General features: G+C 38.2%; 2 protein-coding genes across 2 annotated transcripts in view; one reads left to right on the top strand and one right to left on the bottom strand.

The window, feature by feature from the left end:
- Positions 1-24,861, top strand: part of LOC126942223 (zinc finger protein 724) — a 715,842-nt gene that overhangs the window by 574,880 nt on the left and 116,101 nt on the right. The gene's annotated exons all lie outside the window — the stretch shown is intronic.
- Positions 1-24,861, bottom strand: part of LOC126942190 (zinc finger protein 726-like) — a 97,455-nt gene that overhangs the window by 66,392 nt on the left and 6,202 nt on the right. The window contains 2 exon segments of the mRNA XM_050769492.1: positions 10,781-10,876; positions 11,912-12,038. Coding sequence (XP_050625449.1) covers positions 10,781-10,876; positions 11,912-12,038 — 223 coding nt within the window.

Raw genomic sequence — 24,861 nt, 5'->3', positions numbered from 1 at the left:
GAGGGGGGTAGAATGGCTGAGTAAGCATTAGGCTGTAAACCTAAAGACAGAGATTAAAGTTCTCTTTTTACCAGCTCTGAGGTGATTTTCATGTTGAATTGCAAATTCAAGGGAGCAGTTAATTTCTGCCGGGGCTTCTCCCGCCTTTTTTCCCTGCGGCGGGAGAAGTAGATTAAAGCCAGTGGTTAGAGTATTTAGCTGTTAACTAAAATTTTATGGGTTTGAGTCCCATTAATCTAGTAAGGGCTTAGCTTAATTAAAGTAATTGATTTGCATTCATTTGATGTGGAATAGAATCTGCAGTCCTTATATATTTCAGAAATTAAGCGTGGTTTAACTTACTGAGGGCTTTGAAGGTCCTTGGTCTTACTTCACCTAAATTTCTAGAGGATGACTAGGGTTAGTGGAGAAATTGGTAAGAGGAGGGTGGTGAGGATAATGAGTGGGGGGATGAGGAGTATGGGTTTTGTATTTTCGAATTGTCATTTTATTTTTGTATTGTTGGATGTAGGGAGTATTGTTATGGAGGTGGTATAAATTAGGCGTATATAAAAGTATAAGTTGAGTAGGGTTATGGTAATTATAATGGAGGGGATGATGAAGTTATTGCTTTTTGCAAGTTCTTGAATGGTAATTCATTTGGGTAGGAAACAGATTAGTGGGGGTAAGCCTCCCATGGATAGGAGGGTGGTTGATATCAATGGTATTAGTCAGGTTAGTTTGTTTCAAGTGCAGGATAGTATAAGAGTTGTGGTATTTGAGTTTAGGTTGAGAGTTAGGAATGCCGTAGTTGTCATAATAGTGTATATGGTTAGGTAATAGATTGTGATATTTGGGTTGTAGGTTAGTGTTATTATTCAGCCTGTGTGAGTAATTGAAGAATATGCCATGATTTTGCGTAGTTGTGTTTGGTTAAGGCCTCCTCAGCTGCCTATTATAACAGATAGAGTAGAGAGGGTCAGGAGAATATCTGTATTGGTTGAAGAATGTATTTGGTATATAATTGAGATGGGAGCTAGTTTTTGTCATGTGAGGAGGAGCAGGCCAGAAATTAAAGATGTCCCTTGGGTGACTTCTGGGATTCAAAAGTGGAAGGGGGCTATTCCTAATTTTATGGCTAGGGCTGTTGTCATGGCTAGAGATGAAAGTTGGTTGATGTTGTCTGTTGTGGTTCAGCATCTGGAGAGTAGGTTGTTGGAGATCATTGCTATTATGAGGATTATAGATGCGGTGGATTGTATTAGGAAATATTTAATAGCGGCTTCTGTAGAACGGGGGTTTGTTTTTTTTTGATTAGAATTGGGATGAAATCTAGTATATTTATTTCTAGGCCTGCTCAGGCGAGGAATCAGTGTGAGCTTAGCGTTGTAATGAGAGTGCCTGTGATTATGGTGAGGTAGACAATAAGTTGGGCTAGTGGGTTAATTAGTACGGGAAGGGTATAACCAACATTTTCGGGGTATGGGCCCAATAGCTTATTTAGCTGACCTTACTTAGGATGGAGTGTGGTAGGTAGCATGGAGAAATTTGGGTTCTCAGGGGTAGGTTCGATACCTATAATCCTAGAAATAAGAGGATTAGGGCCTCTATCATTTACTCTATCAAAGTAACTCTTTTGTCAGACATATTTCTAGGTTTGCGGAGGAATACTGGAGATTGCAACAGGTGTTGAGATATATCATATGAGAAGAGCTAGTGTAAGTGGGAGGAAATTTTTTCATAGTAAGTGTATAAGTTGATCATGGCGGAATCGAGGATATGCTGTTCGGATTCATAAAAATAATGAGGTTAGAAGAAGTGTTTTGGTGGTAAAGCACGTTGTAAATAGTTCTGGGGAATTAATAGAGTATAATGTGCCTAGGAAGATTGTGGTTATTAGGGCATTTATTATAATGATATTTATGTACTCAGCCATGAAGAACAGGGTGAATGGGCCTGCGGCATATTCAATGTTAAAGCCTGAGACTAGTTCCGATTTGCCTTCTATGAGGTCGAAAGGAGCTCGGTTTGTTTCAGCTAATGTGGAGGTGAATCATATTATGGCTAGGGGTCATGATGGTAGGAGGAGTCAGAGGTGTTCTTGTGTTGTGATAAGTATGAGAAGATTAAATGAGCCGCTTATTAGTAAGACTGATAAGAGAATAATAGCAAGAGTGACTTCATATGAGATTGTTTGGGCGACAGCTCATAGTGCTCCGATTAGTGCATAGTTTGAGTTTGATGCCCATCCTGATCATAAAATGGAGTAGACAGTTAGACTAGATGTGGCTAGAATAAATAAAAGTCCTAGATTGAAGTTAATTCATGGATGGGGTATGGGAAGGGGAGTTCATAGGAGAAGAGCAATGGAAAAGGCCAAGGCTGGTGCGGTAATGTAGAGAATGGTGGTAGATGTTGAAGGTTTTAAGGGTTCTTCGGTGAATAGTTTTATGGCGTCAGCGAAAAGTTGTAGCAACCCGTAGGGGCCAATGGTGTTTGGTCCTTTGCGTAGTTGTATGTGGCCCAGTAATTTTCGTTCAATGAGTGTGAGGAATGCTATGGCGGCCATTACGGATATAATAAGGAGTAGGAGATTTGTTGTTGACATGGTGTTAAGAAGAGGAGTTGAACCTCTGATTGTAAAGTTTTAAGTTTTATGCAATTGCCGGGCTCTGCCATCTTAACAAACCCTGTTTTTGGGTTGGGTTGGTGTTATTTTGTTAGATTGAGATTAGGTCATCTATGGAATGAGGGCACTTTATGAAGTGGGCCTTATTTCTCTTGTCCTTTCGTACAGGGAGAAATATAGAATAGATAGAAACCAACCTGGATTACTCCGGTCTGAACTCAGATCACGTAGGACTTTAATCGTTGAACAAACGAACCCTTGATAGCTGCTGCACCATTAGGATGTCCTGATCCAACATCGAGGTCGTAAACCCTATTGTCGATATGGACTCTGGAATAGGATTGCGCTGTTATCCCTAGGGTAACTTGTTCCGTTGGTCAAGTCATTGGGTCAATTACAGGTGCTGGTTCGCTTTGGCTTGTGTAGTCTTAGCGTAGGCTGTTCGGAGGTTTAGTTATGCTCCGAGGTCACCCCAACCAAAATTTTTAATGCAGGTGTGGTGGTGTAAGGGTCCATGGATTTGTATAGTTTTGATTGCATTAATAAATTAAAGCTCCATAGGGTCTTCTCGTCTTATTGTTTCATGTCCGCCTCTTCACGGACAGGTCAATTTCACTGGTTGAAAGTAAGAGACAGTTGAACCCTCGTGATGCCATTCATGCGAGTCCCCATTTAAGGAACAAGTGATTATGCTACCTTTGCACGGTCAGGGTACCACGGCCGTTGAGTATGTGTCACCGGGCAGGCAGTGCCTCTAATACTGGTAATGCTAGAGGTGATGTTTTTGGTAAACAGGCGGGGTTAAGTTTGCTGAGTTCCTTTTACTTTTTTTAACCTTTCCTTAAAGCATGCCTGTGTCGGGTTAACAGTGTGAGTAATACTGACTTGTTTCTGTTTGTTAGTGTTAGGCTGTTAAGCATCGGTGAAGTTTTTCAGTCTGATTTAGGCTTATGCGGCGGAGAAAATGTTCATGTTACTTATATTAGCATTGTTGCTTCTATGAAATGATAGATTAATCCAATGTGGAATAAGGAGTTTAGTGGTGTGTTTGGAATTTTTATATAATTGATGTTGAGCTTGAATGCTTTCTTAATTGATGGCTGCTTTTGGGCCAACTATGGAGGTCAGATTTTTTACTCTCTATACAAGGTTTTTTCCTGATGTCTGAAGAGCTGTCCCTCTTTAGACTAACAATTAAGTTTACAGGGGGATTGGGTAGTTCTACAGGTAAACTTAAGGTTGAACTAAAATTCTATCTTGGATAACCAGCTATCACCAGGCTTGGTAGGCTTGTCACCTCTACCCATAAATCTTTTGTTGTTCTAACTATTGAAGTTTAGGGCTAAGCATAGTGGGGTCTCTAATCCCAGTTTGAGTCTTAGCTATTGTGTGTTCAGAAATTTTAAAGCCACTTTCGTAGTTTATTTTACATCAGCTAAGGTTTTACAATTTAGATGGAGTTTAGCTTTATTTGACTAGATCTAAAACACCCTTTACGCCGGTTTTTATTAGCTTGGGTTAATCGTATGGCCGCGGTGGCTGGCACGAAATTGACCAACCCTAGATTGTAGCATAGCTTAGTTAAACTTTCATTTATTGCTAAAGGTTTGTCACTGCTGTCTCCCGTGGGGGTGTGGCTGAGCAAAGTGTCTTGAGCTGCATTGTGCGTGCTTGATACTTACTCCATATGATCGTAGTGATTTCTCGGGTGTCTTCACTGGGGCAGGGATGCTTGCATGTGTAATCTTGCTAAGAGCTAATAGAAAGGCCAGGACCAAACCTATTTGCTCATGGGGTGTGCAAGTCCGTCTAGACATTTTCAGTGTCTTGCTTTAGGTGAATTAAGCTACATAAGCACGGAGAGAAGTATAGTTGTGAGGTGCTGTCTTTCGGGTTGTGACAATGAGGGCCCATATTTAGTAGTGAACAAGTGCATGAGAGCAAGGAAGTAGGAAAGAGAAGGAGTGGGATGAAGTTAAGAGGGGTAAAGTGAAGTAATTTTGTGTTAGTTGAGGAAATGGCAGTTGAAGTTGTGCACACCTAAAAGATGAAAACGCGATCTCTGGCTAGGTGTGTGAAAGCTTTTGTTTTTGGGGTTTGGCAAGAGTAAATTTTTGGAGAAGTCAGAGATGGGGGTGGGGGGGTTTGTTGATAGTTTCCTGCATTATTTGCAGTGTGATTGAAAATGGATTACATGGTAATTATTGGTATGTCCTACAAGCATGAATTAAATAACACCTTGTAAAACTTATGTGGGGCTAGGATATTGAACGTAGGTGCGATTAATAATGGCATGGACTAGGAATCAAAGACAGGTTCTGCGGGACGTGTTGTGGTGGGACCAGCTTTCTGCGATGGGGTCGCGTGCAGACCAGAGATAAAAGATACCAAATGCATGGAGAGCTCCCGTGACTGGTTAATAGGGTGATAGACCCGTGATCCATCGAGATGTCTTATTTAAGGGGAACGTGTGGGCGATCTTAGTTATATGGCCCTGAGGTAAACAACCAGATGCCGGATACAGTTCATTATAGCTACCCCCACGATTTATGGGCCCGGAGCGAGGAGAGTAGCACTCTTGTGCGGGATATTGATTTCATGGAGGATGGTGAACAAGGGACACCTAAGTGAGGGGGGTATCCGTGGTGAGGAGGATTAATTTAACTTGGATGTTAAATTAAATCTCACCACTCCCATTCAGCATAGTATTAGAAGTTCTCATGAGGGCAATCAGGCAAGAAAAAGAAATAATGGGTATTCAAATAGGAAAAGAGGAAGCCAAATTCTCTCTGTTTGCAAATGACATGATTGTATATTTAGAAAACCCCATTGTCTCAGCCCAAAATCTCTTTAAGCTGATAAGCAACTTCAGCAAACTCTCAGGATATAAAATCAATGTGCAAAAATCACAAGCATTCCTATACACCAATAATAGAGAGAGAGCCTGAGTCAAATAGAGAGTCAAATCATGACTGAGCTCCCATTCACAATTGCTACAAAGAGAATAAAATACCTAGAAATACAACCACCAAGGGATGTGAAGGACCTCTTCAGGGACAACTACAAACCACTGCTCAAGAAAGTAAGAGAGGACACAAACAAATGGAAGACCATTCCATGCTCATGGATAGGAAGAACTGATATCGTGAAAATGGCCATACTGCCCAAAGTGATTTCTAGATTCAATGCTATCCCCATCAAGCTACCACTAACTTTCTTCACAGATTTTGAAAAAACTGAATTTAATATGGAACCAGAAAAAAAGCTCATATAGCCAAGACAATCCTAAGCAAAAAGAACAAAGCTGGAGGCATCATGCTACCTGACTTCAAACTATATTACAAGGCTACAGTAACCAAAACAGTATGGTACTGGTATCAAAACAGATATACAGATCAATGGAACAGAACAGAGGCCTCAGAAATAACATCACACATCTACAACCATCTGATCTTTGACAAACCTGAAAAAAACAAGCAATGGGGAAAGAATTCCCTATTTAATAAATCGTGTTGAAAAAACTGGCTAGCCATATTCAGAAACCTGAAACTGGACCCCTTCCTTATACCTTATAGAAAAATTAACTCAAGATGGATTACAGACTTAAATGTAACACCTCAAACCATAAAAACCCTAAAAGAAAACCTGGACAACGCCATTCAGGACACAGGCATGGGCAAAGACTTCATAACTAAAACACCAAAAGCAATGGCAACAAAAGCCAAATTGACAAATGGGACCTAATTAAACTAAAGAGCTTCTGCACAGCAAAAGAAACTATCAGAGTGAACAGGCAACCTACAGAATGGGAGAAAAATTTTCCAATATATCCATCTGACAAAGGGCTAATATCCAGGATCTATAAAGAACTTAAACAAATTTACAAGAAAAAAAAAAAAAAAAATCAAAAAGTGGGCAAAGGATATGAACAGATACTTCTCAAAAAAAGATATTTATGTGGCCAACAAACATATGAAAAAAAGCTCATCATCACGGGTCATTAGAGAAATGCAAATGAAAACCACAATGAGATACCATTTCATCCCAGTTAGAATGGTGATCATTAAAAAGTCAGGAAATAACAGATGCTCGAGAAGATGTGGAGAAGTACGAATGCTTTTTACACTGTTGGTTGGAGTGTAAATTAGTTCAGCGATTGTGGAAGACAATGTGGCAATTCCTCAAGGATCCAGAACTAGAAATACCATTTGACTCAGCAATTCTATTACTGGGTACCCAAAAAATTATAAATCATTCTACTATAAAGACACATGCACACATACGTTTATTGCAGCACTATTCACAATAGCAAAGATTTGGAACCCACCCAAATGCCCATTAGTAATAGACTGGATAAAGAAAATGTGGCACATACACACCACGTAACAGTATGCAGCCATAAAAAAGGATGAGTTCATGTCCTTTGCAGAGACATGGATAAAGCTGGAAACCATCATTCTCAGCAAACTAACACAAGAACAGAAAACCAAACACAGCATGTTCTCACTCATAAGTGGGAGTTGAACAACGACAACACAGGGACACAGGAAGGGGAACATCACACACCGGGGCCTGTGGTGGGGTGGGAGGCTAGTGGATGAATAACATTAGGAAAAATATACCTAATGTAGATAACAGGTTGATAGGTACAGCAAACCACCAGAGCACGTGCATACCTATGTAACAAACCTGTACGCTCTGCACATGTACCCCAGAATTTAAAGTATAATTAAAAAAAATCAAAACAGAATATTAATAAGGAAACAGACTACTTAAAGGTGGTATAAAACAAATATTTCTGACAGAGGTATAGAGAGCACTCCTCAACATCAGGATACACACCCTTCTCAATAGCTCATACAACATATTTCTTGATAGACCACCTCTTAGGCCAAAAAAGAAGTCTTACCAAATTTTTTAAAACTGAAATTTTATGAATTATTTTCTATGACTAAACTCAAATGCAAGTATACAACAATAATAGACAGAAACTGGAAAAAAAAAAAATGTGAGGCATGGTGGCTCACGTCTGTTATCCCAGCACTTTGGGAGGCCGAGGCAGGTGGATCACGAGGTCAGGAGATCAAGACCATTCTGACCAACATAGTGAAACCCTGTCTCTACTAAAATGTGAAAAACTAGCCAGGCTTGGTGGCACACATCTGTAGTCCCAGCTACTCAGGAGGCTGAGGCAAAGGAATCGCTTGAACCCAGAGGCAGAGGTTGCAGTGAGCCGAGATCGTGCCACTGCACTCCAGCCTGGAGATAGAGCAAGACTCCGTCTCAAAAAAAAAAAAAAAAAACCCATATATATATATATACACACACACGGGAATTTAACAAAACACTCGAGCACGCTCTTATGTAAAGGTTGTAATAGTTAATATTGTAAAGATGTTCATCCCGGTCAATCCTGGTCAATGTAATCTACAAATTTAATGAAATGTTTTTCAAATTTCTCATTGTATTTTTGAAGAAACAGAAACAGCAACCCCAAAAGTATATCGAACCCCAAAGGCAATAAAGTTCCCATCAATCTTAAAATAATAATAATAATAGGCCGGGCGCGGTGGCTCAAGCCTAAGACGGGCGGATCAGGAGGTCAGGAGATCGAGACCATCCTGGCTAACACGTGAAACCCCGTCTCTAAAAAAAAAAAAATAATAAAAAACTAGCCGGGCGAGGTGGCGGGCGCCTGTAGTCCCAGCTAAAGTGAGGCAGGAGAATCCTGATTTCCGGCCAAAAGACGTTACAAAGCTACAGAATTAAAACAATCTGGTATAAGGATGAAAATTAAACTAATGAAATAGAATGCAACCCATATATATATACTTTAACATGTATGGTCATATGAGGAGTCATTTACATAGCAATAATTATTACTGTAAGCTAACAGGTAAAGGCAATGCAAATTTCCGTCACCAAATCATTCAGTAAATACAATTTGAAATATAAAAATACTGGAATATCACTCAGTTTTCAAAAAGCAGAAAACAGTCTACCAATTATAAAGATAAATCTTGATAACGTTATGCAAAATGAAATGTCAGCCACAAAAAGACAAAGATTGTAAGAGATAGATAGATAGAAAGCATTTACACTCTTAGAAGCAGATAAAAAGAAAAAGGTGCCCTATTTGCTTAACCCCCAACAGCAAGAAAGTTTGTCAGTCATCCATGACAAAAATGTCTTAATGAGAGAACCAGGCATCATGGTTAGTATCTGTAATGACAGCTACATGGTACAGTAAGGTTGGAGAATTGCTTCAGGCCAAAATATTACGACCAACCTGGGTTATGCAGTGAGACCCCATCTCGGAAATAAGTGCCTTTAAGAGAGCTTTGAGATCCAGGGAGGGAATTGTGAAACTTTGCTGAGCCCAAGATTGAGGAGCACCCTTTTCAGAAGGCAAGCTTTCATTTAGGTGGCAAACTACAGGACCCCTGCTCTTGACTACAGACCAGAAAATGTCCCACCCAACTCCATCCCACTGAGAATTTTGAACTTACTCTGTAAGCATCCCAAACTTCTCCCAGCCACAGTCTGTGAGAGGTCTTGGTCTTCCAGAAGCCTGGAGAGATACCCATTTAGAGCCAAGCTGGCAGGCCTGCAGACCTTGGTCCCAATAACAGTTCCATGACTCAGTTCCAGCTTCCTAAGCCACAGTTCATCGCCAGTTCTGCCTATGTAGAAACCCACAGTGACCTCAGAAATCCTCTCTGGTACTCAGTACAAGCCATACTAATCCACATCCTAATATAAAGCCCACCATATGCAGACCTGACTGCAGAAACCTGCCCTAGCATCTATCCTACTGAGCAAAGTCCTGAAGGATATTTACTGTGTCCAAAAGTAAAATGGGAATTACAACTACCCAAGTCCTTTATGATAAGCTGACCCTAGTGCAGAGCCAGCAGCCTTGTGACCAAGCTACAACCCCGCTCTACTACAAACCCAGAGGGCATTCTATCACCCTGGGGGCCCAAGAAAGGAAGATTTTTACCCTCTGAAACCAGTTTATCAAAACTTTGAGGTGTTTGCTCCTTCAAATTGAGACACCAACGCAAAAGTATATTGTGCCCATCGTCAAAGCTTCTATTTTAACACAGCACTTGATGTATGTGGAAGAAAAATTAGTCAAAAAATTTTTAAAGTCATTGAAATTGAAGACAAGTAAAACATTGCTGCTTGTAGATCATGCAATGTTCTCTATAAAAAAAACCATAAACAGTACATTAAAACCTTTTAAAACAAATAAATACACTCAGTAAATTAGCAAAATATAAAATTAACATACAAGTTATGATTCCATACACTTAAACTATCTGATAAAATAGAGGAAGAAAACAATCTTATTTAAAATAGCACTAAAATAATAAATATCTGAGGACAAATTTAACCGAGGAACTGAAAAACTTTTCAAGTGAAAGATTTATCAATGAAAAAATAAGAAAACACAAATAAATTTAAATACATTTTCTCTATCGATTCAAAGAATAAACGCTAAAACACCATATTATCCAAAGTGATCTCTAGATTCAATAAACTTTCTATCAATATTCCAGTGGTTTTTTTTCACAGTAATGAAAAATACAATCATAAAATTTACATGAAACTACAAGAAACTGTGAATAGCCAAAGCAATCTTGAAGAAAAAGAAAAAAGCAGAAGGACATCATACTTTATAATTTCAAACTATATTTCAAGACTATAATAAAAACAGGATGAAATGTGCAGAAAAATGAACAAAAAACACCCAATAATACAGAAATCACTACTCTCACACATTTCAGAGATGATGGAAAAAGAGAACTTAAAAGATAGTCTAACGTGGAGTGTCTTAAAATTATGCAAACATCTGTGTGTCCACAAAAACAAAAACGAAAAAAAACTCAGATTGCACACTCTCTTGTATGCCATGAACAGTACTTTGGCTGTCACTGTAAACTTGAAGGAAGATTACTGAAGGGAAAGAAGAATTCTTAGATATTTTAAAAGCAAAAGAGAGAAGATGCCCCTGTGTGAGAGAAAATTTAAAAATAAAAATAAAAATTAGGCTTTCCAGAAACTATTTCTTTTGGAACACTGCTTCCCATATCACTTTAGGGACTTGCTTTCTTCTTCACTTTGGACCTGTCATCCACGTTGTCTGTTGTATTCACTCTCACCTACCTGGGGGTTCTTCTGCCATCTCATGTCTCTTCATATTCCAGGGCTCTTTTCCTTGCTCCAGAAAAATGATCAGGTCTGGCTTAGGGACAGCAATACCTGTTTTATTAAAAATAAGTAACATGCCTCTTGCTCATATTCTCCAATTAACAACTTAATAATGTGCTCAGTAAAGAGGATTTAACACAATATTCTAATACATTTATCCCAAAATACTAAATTACAACAGAAATTTCTAAATATTTAGAAAATACTCTAATTTTGTGGGTTCTTACTTTTATCACCTGGTACTACTGAATTAAAAATTGGTGGTGGTAATTAGATTTTAAAGTGTGAGCAATAATATTTTATGCCAGTAAAATTTTGAAATTACCATTAACCTAAAGTGAAGGACAGAGAGGAGCTCAAGAATGTGGTAAGTTCAGGTCAAGATGAAACATCTTGAAATTTTTTTCTCTATGGAAAACTCCCTGTGATGATTTTAAATTACTTGAAAACAGAAATGCTCTGAAGCATAAAAACCCCGTCTCTACTTACCAAAAAGAAATGGCGGCGCCTGTACAAAAGAGCAATGGCGTGAACCCGGGAGGCGGAGCTTGCAGTGAGCTGAGATCCGTTGGGAGGCTGGGCGAAAGCAGACTGAAAAAAAAAAAAAAAAAAGAAGAGCAATGCTGTTGGGAGCCGAAACCCTGAGGGCTGTGACCAACTCAGCATTCCACTGGACTTGAATGAATCAAACGGCAAATTGTTTATCATGAATGCAGAATGTGGGCAAACTTGCTTCTGCTCATGCCGCCAGAAGGTACACTGAGGACAGTCACTCCCTGGGTTAACTACTGGGTTAACTACCTCCTTGAGGTTAACTACTGGAACATCTGGAGAGTACTGTTCAAAGAATACAGTCACTAAGTCAAGCAGCTGACCACAACCTCCCCCTTCTCCCTATCTCCTTTACTCAATAAATATGAAGAGCTATAGAAGTTCATGGCCCTTGTTCACTAGAAGCAAGGAGTCCCCTGGTGCCGTCTTTGTCTTTATTCCTGCATTCAACCTCCTTTGTTCAGGCCAATAAAGTCCGCAGCAAAATGAAACCTATCGCGTATACTAGGAATTGCGTATTAAAGTTATTCTCACCCAGGAAGACCAGGTTTCTGTAGTTCTCTAACATCACATTCCTATATAAATTCTGCTGTGCAGTGTCCAGGCATTGCCACTCCTCCACAGAGAATTCTATGGCCACATCCCGAAATGTCAATGATCCCTGGAAAACACACACAAACACACTTATTTACCAAGTGGTCATGGGCATAATTTTTAATTTGACTCAACGTAAAATGGAGAGAGTAAACAGAGCTGGTTCTGACTTCTAAGAGTGACTGAAATAATTCAATAAAATAGTTTTCAACTAGAAATATTCTCTAATGTATTCTCTAACTCTGAGAAAACAAAGTGTTATAAGATCCATAACACCAGTGTATATAGTGTATTTTTCTGGACAATAAAGTATAAAATTGAGGGCATAAACACTAACATGTACAATTTTGAGTGCTACATTTACATCATACAGAATTAATCGTGTGCCGGGCATGGTAGCTCATGCCTGTAATCCCAGCACTTTGGGAGGCAGAGGCGGGCAGATCACCTGAGGTCGGGAGTTTGAGACCAGTCTGACCAACATGGAGAAACCCCGTCCCTACTAAAAACACAAAATTAGCTGGGCATGGTGCTTTGTGCTTGTAATTCTAGCTACTTGGGAGGCTGAGGCAGGAAAATCGTTTGAATCCAGGAGGCGGAGGTTGCGGTGAGCTGAGATCGCACCATTGCCCTCCAGCCTGGACAACAAGAGTGAAACTCTATCTCAAAAAAAAAAAAAAGAATTGTGTGTATTTTTCAGATGGACATACTTTTGTATATTATTCAGATGGAATAGACATGTTGAGTTAGAAGCTATCACTCAAATTTTTATGTGTACAATAAGCTGGAGATCCTGTTAATGCAGATTTTTTTTTTTTTTTTTTCAGAAGATCAGGGATAAAGTCTGAGTTGCTGAATTTTTAACAAGCTCATCAGTATGCCAATGTTTTTGGCCCAAAAAGACTATTTTGTCAAATATCCAGTAATTGAATGACCCTGTGTTTTTCTGGTTTGTAAATAAAGATGAGAGCCTTCATTTTCCAAAAACAGACAAATGCAAAGGAAACCTAAGAAAGAAGGGCAGCTGCCAGATTAAATGTGGTGGTTTGTTCACATCAGCTGCATAAAGATACTTAACAATGAAGAGAAAAATAATTAATTCTATAGTAAAACATGTATCAGAGAGCTTATCAACTAAGTGATTTATTAACATCAACTACATTAGAACAAACTTTTATAATGTCCTGATGCACCCAGAAGGACACAGCATTACTGCTGAGATACTGCCCCCTGAAAGGTAAATTATAGTCTGAATTTTTACCATAAGGAAACATTAGTTTTATGGAAAGTTCAAGATACAGGTATCTCCCATGTTCTGTAATTTTTAATAGTGATTTTAAATAGTCTTTCTTTAGCACTGTAAAGAGCAGTTATCGCCTATCAAATTTTTTATAATTTTCTGGGTAATAAATACCATACTGCTTCAATGGGTATTTTCTTAATCCTATACTGCATAGACATAATAAAGAACACAGATGAAACCTCAACATTACATGTTCTCTGTCTTCACTAAAAACCCCAGGTTTTCCCCAACAGGAATTTGGAGTATCTACACCTTCCCATGTTCAACAGCCACAAAGGGACATTTTTAATATTGCAGATTATAAATTCATAGTGAGATTTCTGCATGGCATATAAGAAGCCATAATGTAGAGAAGGCTCTGGTATATAGAAAAATATATTTTTCAGAGACTTTGATTATTGTAAGAATTTTTTAAAGTAAAGACAAACTCATTAGGGAGGAAAAACACAAGTAGAGAAGTACAGGTTTGCAAGTACCAAACTTGTTTCCTGGAGGAAGCAGAGTGGACACAGATCTTGATCTGAGACATATTTAGCTGAAAAAAAAAAAAAAAAAGGCCATTTTTTTCCCCTTTCTCCTCCTTCTCTAGGATTATTTCTCAGATAAAATTCTCTGGGCAAATTATACCTGCATCTTGAGAACATGCCTTTAAAAGTGTCAGCACCACAGGTCTACCTGCTGTCACCACATCCACAGGCAGAAGAACCAAGACAGAGAAACTCCACCCATTTCTGTCCTTTATAGGAGAAGAGATTGAGAAACAATGAGTAGCTCCACAGAGATAAAAATACACTTTTATTTTGTCCTCAGGAGCCATCCCCTGACACAGGCACCAGCAATTTCCACTACAGTACTGGAAATATGGGCCACGCTGTCCTGTCCCTACCAAATCCAAACAGAACGGGTTCTTGAACCACCCTTTAATGCAAAGATGGAACTTAACTCTCATGAATGTATTTTGAATTCCTCATACTTGATTCTGACCTCACCTTAGAGTCACATGAACCACTTAATTAAAATAACATGGTGGCTTCCACCAGAACAATAAACAGAATCCATGGACAGGGCACAAGTAAAGAGAGTTCTGCAAAATGGCCAGGTGACACTCATTAGAAGCCTGGGCTGATAACCCAGCACTCTTGTCACAACACAAATACTTCTGGTACAAATGAAGACAATCATTCTTCATTCTAAAGTATTATATTCTTTGCTGACTCTAAAGTTTACAGAGAAAACAGAAGGTAGCAATTTCTGAGTAAGTCTGCATTTGGAAAACAACATGTGCACATGTACTAATGCAATGTTTATTAAGCAGGTACTATGTGCTCAATAGGATGTTACAGAGCACTGTGATAGCACATTATGTGGTTTAATCCTAATAACACCCTGTGAGTCGATACTACGTGTTCAATAATTCCAAGGCTTTAAAGGACCCAGCATTTTTATTTCTATTTCTGTTGATCTGTCATTGATTTTTTCAAAAAATGCAAAGAATAAAAGGTAAATATAGACAGATGAAAGAGATACAGATGGAAAGAGTTTAATGCAATTTAGATAAATTTTTATTGTGTTTATACTTACTTTCTTGGGACTTGTGAATCAACTACTAGATCTGCAGGAACAGAAAACAAGTTGCTAAATAATGTTTCTGCAAGCACTGGTTTTAATAAAAAATTTGAAAAGTAAGATCCTATAATACATACTTTATATTTCCCATTTATCTGTTGGGTTGCAGAAAATGTTGAGCAGCAGCTCTAAAAAGGCAACAGGATTCATGACCCAAAACTCTGATCTCTTCTAATCAGTTCTGTGAGGCAAGACGCCAGGGTAGAGCCAAACATAAATAAGGACTCTAAAAAGGGTGAATATGAACAGGGCTGGGGCAGAGTGTACAGCCGATGTACAATTAAGTTCTCTGTGCCACTGGGGGGTATTGTCAGTTCATTTCATTTTTTTTAAGCTTACTTAAGTAAACCTAAGTCTGAGTTTGTATAATTTTAATCTTTTTTGCCACTGCCCTGCAAATTTTATATTATATGCTAATAAGCAATTTTTAAAAATCCCTTAAGGTTATCTAGAATAATTTTTTTAGAAGAAAAGTAAGTATTCTGGCCAGGTGCGGTGGCTCACGCCTAGAATCCCAGCACTTTGGGAGGCTGAGGTGGGTGGATCACAAGGTCAGGAAATCGAGACCATCCTGACTAACACGGTGAAACCTGTCTCTACTAAAAATACAAAAAAAAAAAAAAAAAAAAAAAAAAATTAGCTGGGCGTGGTGGCAGGCGCCTGTGGTCCCGGCGACTCAGAAACCTGAGGCAGGAGAATAGCATGAACCCGGGAGGAGGAGCTTGCCGTGAGCCGAGATCGCGCCACTGGACTCCAGCCTGGGCGACAGAGCGAGACTCTGTCTCAAATAAAAAAAAAGAAAAGTATTCTTAGCAGGCTAAAATAAATACAAATAATAATGACGACTCTTCTAAGTTCAGGTGTAGACATCAGAAGCCACAGTATAAAGAAAGTGGCCCAAATAAAGCCCCAATTTTTTGCACACGTCTATTTACTGTACCCACCATCTGATGTATATTTCAACCATATTTCCAGTTGCTAGTCTAGGCTAAAACTGCCAGGATGGTAGGAACCATGACTGCTTCATCTATTTTTCTTTTCTTTTTCTGTTTTTTGAGATGAAGTCTCACTTTGTTGCCCAGGCTGGAGTGCAAAGATGGGATCTCGGCTTACTGCAGCCTCCACTTCCCAGGTTCAAGAGATTCTCCTGCCTCAGCCTTGCAAGTAGCCAAGCCTACAGGCATGAGCCACCACACCCAGCTACTTTTGGTATTTTTAGTAGAGATAGGATTTCACCATGTTGGCCAGGCTGGTCTCAAACTCCTGATCTCAGATGATCCACCCATCTTGGCTTCCCAAAGTGCTGGGGTGACAGGTATGAGCCACTGCACCTGGCCTGCTTCATCTATTTTTTTTAATGACTATATGAAATGAAAGCAATTAGTTTATCTGTTTGAGCCTCCAGACCTCCTGATTTTTTACCCAAGTACCAGGGAACTGGAAAAACTCTCATCTGGGTACCAATCAAAGATACTTCTTGTGTAAGGGGCAAAACAAACACAGGATGACTCATTTCTCTCACACTGGGACAGAAGCAGAATTAATCACTCTTGTCAGCCTGACACAATTCTGTTCTGGACATTCTCAAATGTCTCAAAGATTCACAGGTGATTGTGAGAGGGTTCCCAGTGACCTGGGGCTGATGGTCCACTGATAAGCCAGGCACAGAAGACTCAGGATGATTCTAAATAAAAAATGGAACTGCCTTGGTTGAACTCCAGAACCTGGGTCATCCATCCTGATTTGCTAGCTGTCCTGATTTGCTAGCTGTTGGGTAAGTAGAAGGACAAGAATACTTTACTCCAGTATCACATTTTACAGGGTAGGTATAGTTGTGGTCGTGGCTCTGGATACTTTGTGGCCTTAAGATGCTTGTTTACACTTACAGATTCTGCCATCAGATTCTATTTACCCCTGGAGCCTCTCACATAACTATGGCAAGTTAATGAAAAAGATGTGAAAAGGTCAAAAAGCCACACTCTCAAAAGAGGAATTCAAAATGTCTATGTTGATATCTCACAATGCAGAAAATGCCTCCTGTTGGTTTTCTATAAATTCTAAATCCAAAGTCCGGCCCTGCCTTGTAAATCCCAGGCAGAGGTCAGCCAGACCTTATTTGCAAATTCTAGGTGAAATCAACCTCACTCTGCATTTTTGGGTGTTACAGCAAGTAAAGTGAAATCAAAGGAGAGATTCCCTCATAGAGGCTGCTCTAGAACATTCTAAATAATAGTTAACCTTAAAAAAGCTGACACGACATGAACAAAAGCAGACAGTTTATTTGGGTCAAGCTTAAGGATTTTAACTTGAGACAAAATATTCAAGTTGCCTGGAACCTACACTTTGATTAGCAGCACTTACAAGTGGATTTGTAAAGGCAAAAAAAAAAAAAAAAAAAAACAGTGAGTGCTCACTGATACAAAATTGGTTGTGAGAAATTCTTATTTATGTAAAGAAATAACTTTAATAATTGATTGGATATACATCAAGGTTAAGGATATGGAATGTAGTGTCCAGTGTGGAATTAGTTTAATTTATAGCTACTTGTGGCAACAGTGAACAGTTTCAAGAGATATATAGCTGAAAACAAAGGGAGAGAAACATGACTGTGCTCTCATTTTAATGTCTCTCTGAGTTTGATACCTAAAAGGACTTGCATTCCTCAGATAAAAACTTGTTTTTTCCGTCTCAATTCTCAAGACCTAGATTTAGAATTTGGAGCTGCAAATTCAGGCCCTGCATGGGTAAAGTAGCAGCAATATTCAAGGTAAATGTTACCTGAACATTTGTGGGCATTTTAGCATGAGGAAGGAGGGAGAAATGGAGATTCTCATGTCTACAGGTCTACTCAATGCACATATTTTACTGATTGGGTTTCGGTGACAGATGGTCACTGAATCAGTTTCAAGTCTGAAGACACAAGTCATCAGAAGAGGTAAAATGGTTAATATCTGACCTACGAAGTTTGTAGACATCTGGTCTAGCCTCTCTAAAAGTGACTGTAGAGGATGATAGATACCAAGTAGGCAGAGACACAATTCCACCTGCATATTTAGGGGACAGCATGCACTTCACTGCACAATTGTGCATTGACTGGAAGCCAAAAAGGCCCATCTAGAGTAAAGCTTAGTTGGTACCTTATGTGTTTACATTATGTCTGGTAATTCTAGACTGGGTTTGGAAAATATAATTAAAAGCAAAATTTTCTTTAGCCCCAAAGGAACTCCACAATAACAGAACAGAAAGAAAACTGTTTTATGATACAATTACATGTGAATGTGACATGCATTACAGTCAATTTGCTCAAGAGATTGCAAAGACAGAAAGACAATCACCATAATTCATCTACAAGTAGAATTTACAGCACCATGTCACACATAGTTCATCCTAAATTCACCTGGTAGTTGGGAAGGCCATCCATGTATGCTAAATGGTTATAATCAATGAAAAAATAAACTTTTCACATCTTCATGACTGGAGGTAGTTGTGCAACTTGAACCCCAGTGTCTGGTGAAGGTAGGCTTTGACTCTTCTACAAAAAATTGTTGATTCGGGTGCTATCTTTTTGGCTATTTAAATTTTAAAGTAATAGCTCTCTACTTCCCGAGCATTGGGCTTGAGCACTCCTGTTTCCCTCTCCTGGTGGCTAGTGTATTCTCTTGACCCCTACCATCTGCCACTGAGGCACGGCCCACAGCACAGGGCTCACAGTTGGAAACTCACATCTTAGTTGAATCCCAATTGCCACAGCAGCACTCCGGTGCCACATCAGAGAGTGAAGCCTGAGCAGCAGGAGGAGAGTCTGCAGACCTCCTGGGTAGAATTGCACCTTCACAATAATAGAAAAAGGAGCAGTGTTTCAGCCTGAGTTTTTATTTATAATGGTGACATGAAAAAATACTGCTGGGTTTTAGCATGACTCCAGATAGAGATAGCTCTCAGAGTTCTCACTGTGACAGCCCACATCTTTCACAGATACCATTGGATACTAAACAGACACGCAATGCATTCGAGAGAAAAACAGCTCTTGTTCTGAGAAAAATTATATTGAGAGAAAAAAGTTAAAATGTCTTAAGAAAAAACTGAGATTGGATATAAAATTGATCAAGTCAGCCAGAAAATACCTCCCTAACAAGAATTTCTCTCCAAACACCCGAAATGCATAGCTACTCTCAGCAAGAGAAACATGAGCATTATTGAATAAAGGGGGCATATTCTCAGCAGAATTTTTTTTTTTTTTTTTTTTGAGATGGAGTTTCATTCTTGTTGCCCAGGTTGGAGTGCAATGGTGTGATCTTTGGCTCACTGCAACCTTTGCCTCCTGGGTTCAAGTGATTCTCCTGTCTGAGCCTCACAAATAGCTGGACTACAGGCATGTGCCACCACACCCGGCTAATTTTGTATTTTTGGTAGAGACAAGTTTTCACTATGTTGTCCAGGCTGGTCTCAAACTCCTGACCTCAGGTGATTCACCCACCTTGGCCTCCCAAAGTCCTGGGATTAGAGGCATGAGCCACCATGCCCAGTTCTCAGCAGAATTTTAAAAGATTTATCTTCCATCTCTGCTGCTCTCTTATTTCCTAACCATTGAATGTGAGATCTACATTGGAATATATCTGACAGCTTCCACCAGCACTTTTTTATAAAACATTGAAATCTGTGTTAATATAGTAGAATATATTAGAGCTTGCAACATAGCTAACTGGAGAGCTATTATGGTTTTTGGGTAGCCATATCACCTGTGTTTATTTGTTCCGTAATAGCAGCATACTAATTTGGTAAAATATGACACTAAAATTATGCTTACCTATAATTATTACTATTGGATAAATTAATAAGCATGTCAGACTAATATCTACTGTAACAATTTAATGGTAAATTTCTTTGGATATCAGATATACATATATGACTAATTTTATGTACTTGTCATAAGGTATGTAAGATTTTAAAAAATTATCTGAACTATAATTCAGTTAAAACACTGTATTTCAAAAGTATGAATAACAATATTAAAATAAACTAAGGAATTCAAAGTAAACATTGTGGCCTTATATTCATACTATTGTAGAAAATACTGTTTAATTTATATGAATGCAAGTTGTCTACAAACACTACACATAACTGCACTAACTGTACTGAAGTAACCCAAGTACAACAGACTCCACTGTTCAGTTTATACACTGAACTCTTCTGGCTTTTGCAGTGTAAGTATGTCAGCCTGCAAATAATCATCTTGGATAATCAGGTTTCTGCCAAAGAACTTACTCAGTATCTTTTAGTCTATATTATTCTGTATTGCTAAATTTATTCTGATCTTCGTGCTCAACTTTTTAATGCTCTTGAAATGAAGTTTACTCTGAACAAATCTGTGTCTAGTTTAAAGAATAAAGATAAAAAAAAAATAATCTTTTGCCAAGACAAAAAGAAAGCAATGAATCTCAGGTCCCAAATAAAGACAATTCTGAGTCAAAAAGAATGACAAAAGGTTTGTTTCATTGTTAATATGATTTACATATATTTCAAAAAGCAGAAGAAATATATACACATAATCTAAACCTTTTTTTAAAAATCAGCAAGTTATCCTCCCTTATTTTTACATATGAGAATAAAGCCTCTTGTTGCAAATTTATATTTTCTCTTAAAACAGCCAGGTCTCTGGACAAGTTCTTGAACTCTTGGACATCTGAATTTTGCACACTGTGTGCACTTGAAAGGACGTTTATGGGGGGGAAAGCAGAAGAGAGAAAGGTGTTATAAAAAAATCCATGGGTTCACATGAATAAAGCAAGTTCTTAGAGACCTATGAAGAGACTTAGAATCTGACACAGTAATAATCAGAGACTACATCTCACAGGCACTAACGGACAGATCACTGAAGAAAAAAATTAACAACAATATTAGGACCTGAACTCAACACTTGACCAAATAGTCCTAATAGACATCTACAGAACTCTTCATCTAAAAATACCATAATACACATTCTTCTCATTACCACGTGGCACATACTCTAAAATTGACCACACAATCAGAAATAAAACCATTCTCAGCAAATTCAAAAATCCCAAAATGATGCAAACCACACACACAGACTATAGCTTAAGAAAAATATAATTCAATACCAATAAAACAACTGGAAACCATACAATTAAATAAAAATTAAATGGCCTACACTTGAATAACCTTTTGGTAAATAATGAAATTAAAGCAGAAACCAAGAAGTCTTTTGAAACAAATAAGAACAAAAATACAACATACCAGAATCCCTGCAATACAGCTAAGGCAGTATTACAAGAAAAAATTTATAGCATTAAATCCTCACATCAAAAAGTTAGATCTCAGTTTAACAACCTGACAACATAAACAAAAGACTGAGAGCAGCAAAAGCAAATCAGCCGCTAAGCTAGCAAAAGACAAGAAATAACCAAAATCAGATCTGAACTGAAGGAGATTTAGACATGAAAAACTACAAAAGATCAAGAAATCCAGGCATTCAATCTATTTTTTTAAAAAAAGGTAAATAAACTACTAGCTAGATTAATGAAGAAGATACAAATAAACACAATTAGAAATGAGAAAAAGATACATTACCACTGACCCCACAAAAATATACTGAAGTCTATGAATATACTATGCACGTAAGCAAATATAAAATAAAAAAAATATATATATATACTGAAGTCTGTATGAACATACTATGCACATAAAAAAAAACAAAACAAAACTCTAGAAGAAATGAAAAAATTCTGGAACAAATACATCCTCCCAAGACTGAATACACACAAAAACATCAAAGCCCTAAATAGATAGATAAGCTCAAAAAACTGAAAGAGTAATAAATAACCTACCGATCAAATGAAGCTCAGGACCAGACATATTCACAGCTGAATTCTACCAGATGTACAAATAGAAGCTGATATTATTTCTACTAAAACAATTTCAAAAGATTAAATTATTTCTACTAAAACAAAATCAAAAAATTAAAAAGAAGAAACTCCTCTCCAACTCATTGTGTAAGAACAGCATCATTCTGATACCAAAACCTATCAGAGAAAAAACAAAACAAAAAAAAGGCAACTTCAGGCCAATATCCTTGATGAACATTGATGCCAAAATCTTCAACAAACGGCTGGGCCTGGTGGCTCACACCTGTAATCCCAGCACTTTGGGAGGCCAAGATGGGCTGATTACCTGAGGTCAGGAGTTCAAGACCAGCCTGGCCAACACGATTAAACCCCATCACTTCTAAAAACACAAAAAAATTAGCTGGGTATGGTACCACACAACTGTAAGCCAGCTACTCAAGAGGCTGAGACAGGGGAATCACTTGAACCTGGGAGGCAGAAGTTGCAGTGAGCCAAGATCACACCACTGCACTCCGGCCTGGGTGACACAGCAAGACTCCATCTCAAAAAAAGAAAAAAAAAAAAGAAATCGTCAACAAACTACTGGCAAACCAAATCCAGCAGCTTATCAAAAAGCTAACCCGCTGTGATAAACTACGGTTTATTTTGGGGATTCAAGGTTTGTTCAACATACACAAATCAATAAATGTGATTCATCACATAAACAGAATTAAAGAGAGAAACCACAAGACTATCTCAATAGATGCACAAAAGGCTTTCAATAAAATTTAACATTTTTCACGTTAAAAACCCTCAACAAACTAGGCATTGAAGGTACATACGTCAAAATAGTAAGTTATCTATGACAAACTCACAGCCAACATACTGAATGGACAAAACCTGGAAGCATTCCTTCTTGATAACTGGCACAAGACAAGGACGTCTTCTCTCAACACTCCTATTCAACATAAAATTGGAAGTCTTAGCCACAGCAATCAGGCAAAAGATAAAAATAAAAGGCATCCAAACTAAAAGAGAGAAAGTCAAACTATCCCTATTTGCAAACAACATGATTCTACATCTGGAAACCCATATACTCTAAGCAGAAAAGCTCTTTAAACTGACAACTTGAGTAAAGTCTCAGGATACAAAAGAAATGTACAAAAATTAGTAGCAACCCTATATATCAAAAACATCTAGGCCAAATCTGAATGGAAAACACAACCCCATTCACAACTGCCACAGAAAAGAATAACATATCTAGAAATACAGATAACCAGAAAGGGAAAAGATCTCTATGACAAGAATTACAAAACAATGCTTAAAGAAGCCAGAGATGATACAAACAAATGGAAAACCACTTTATGCTCATGAATAAAAAAGATCACTATCATAAAACGGTCATACTGCTGAAATACATTTACAGATGTAATGCTAATTTAATCAAACCACCAAAATATTTTTTAACAGAACTAAAAAAACAATTTTAAAATTCACACGGAACCAAAAAAGAGCCTGAATAGCCAAGGCAATCGTAAGCAAAAACAACAAAGTTGGAGGCATTACATTACCTGACTTCAAACTATACAACAGGGCTACAGTAAACCAAGCAACATGGTACTGGTACAAAAACAAACTCATAGACCAATGCAACAGAATAGGGAGCCCAGAAATAATGACACACACCTAAAACCATCTGATCTTCAACAAAGGTGACAACAGGAATGGGGGAAGAACTTCCTATTTAATAAATGGTACTGGAACAACTAGCTACCACTATGTAGCAGATTGAAATTGGATCCTTTTATAACACCATATAAAAAAATCAACTCAAGGTAAATGAAAGACTTAAATGTTAATCTGAAAAATTATGTATATAAAAAAAGAAACCCCAGGAAGGTAAGAAGTGCCATTCTAGACATAGAAACTGGCAAAGATAATGAAGATATCAAAAGTAATTGCAACAAAAGCAAAAATTGACAAATGGGACCTAATTAAACTAATGATCTTTTTCACAGCGAAGGAAAGTATCAACACAGTAAAGTGACAACCTACAGAATAATAGAAAATACTTGCAAACTATGCTTCTGACAAAGGTCTGCTATCCAGAATTCATTAGGAACTAAAACAAGTTTACAAGAAAAAAAAAAACCTCACTTAAAAGATAAAAACATTAAGAAGATGCTTGTCTTCAAAAGAAGACAAACATGTGGCTAACAAGCATATAAAAAAATGCTCATCACTAATCATTACAGAAATGCAAAAGAAAACCACAACAAGAAATCATCTCAAACCAGTGAGAATGGCCATTATCATAATTCAACCATTGTGAAAAGCAGTGTGGTGATTCCTCACTAAACTAAAAACAAAATTACCATTTGACCCAGTAACCTCACAATTGGGTATATACCTAAAAATATACAGATGATTCTATCACAAAGACACATGCACAATCACGTTCATTGCAGCACTATTCACAATAGCAAAGACATGGAATCAGCCTAAATGCCTATCACTGGTAGACTGGATAAACAAAATATGGTATGGTTATATGATGGCACATGCCTGTAATCCAGCACTTTGGGGGCCGAGCCAGGTGGATTGCCTGAGCTCAGGAGTTTGAGACCAGCATGGACAACATGGCAAAATCCCATCTATAAAAAAAAAAAAAAAAAAATACAAAAAGAAAAATTAGCTAGGCATGGTGGCACAAGCCTTTATTCTTAGCTACTTGGGAAGCTTAGGTAGAAGCGGATAGCTTCAGCCTGAGAAGTTGAGGTTTTAGTGAGCCAAGACCACACCACTGCACTCCAGCCTGAGAAAAAGAGTGAGACCCTGTCTCCAAATATAACAAAACACAAAAAACTTAATAAAAACAAAATATGGGCCAGGTGCAATGGCTCACACTTGTAATCCCAACACTTTGGGAGGCCAAGGCGACGGATCATCGGAAGTCAGGAGTTTGAGACCAGCCTGGCCTACATGGTAAAACCCCATCTATACTAAAAATACAAAAATTAGCTGGGTGTTGTGGCACACACCTGTAATCCTTGTTACTCGGGAGGCAGTGGCAGAAGAACTGCTTGAACCTGGGAGGTGGAGGTTGCAGTGAACTGAGA

This window comes from Macaca thibetana, chromosome 19 (genome assembly GCF_024542745.1).
Source record: "Macaca thibetana thibetana isolate TM-01 chromosome 19, ASM2454274v1, whole genome shotgun sequence".
In the NCBI taxonomy this organism is placed as follows: Eukaryota; Metazoa; Chordata; class Mammalia; order Primates; family Cercopithecidae; genus Macaca; species Macaca thibetana.
This window is presented reverse-complemented; position numbering and strand designations above follow the sequence as displayed.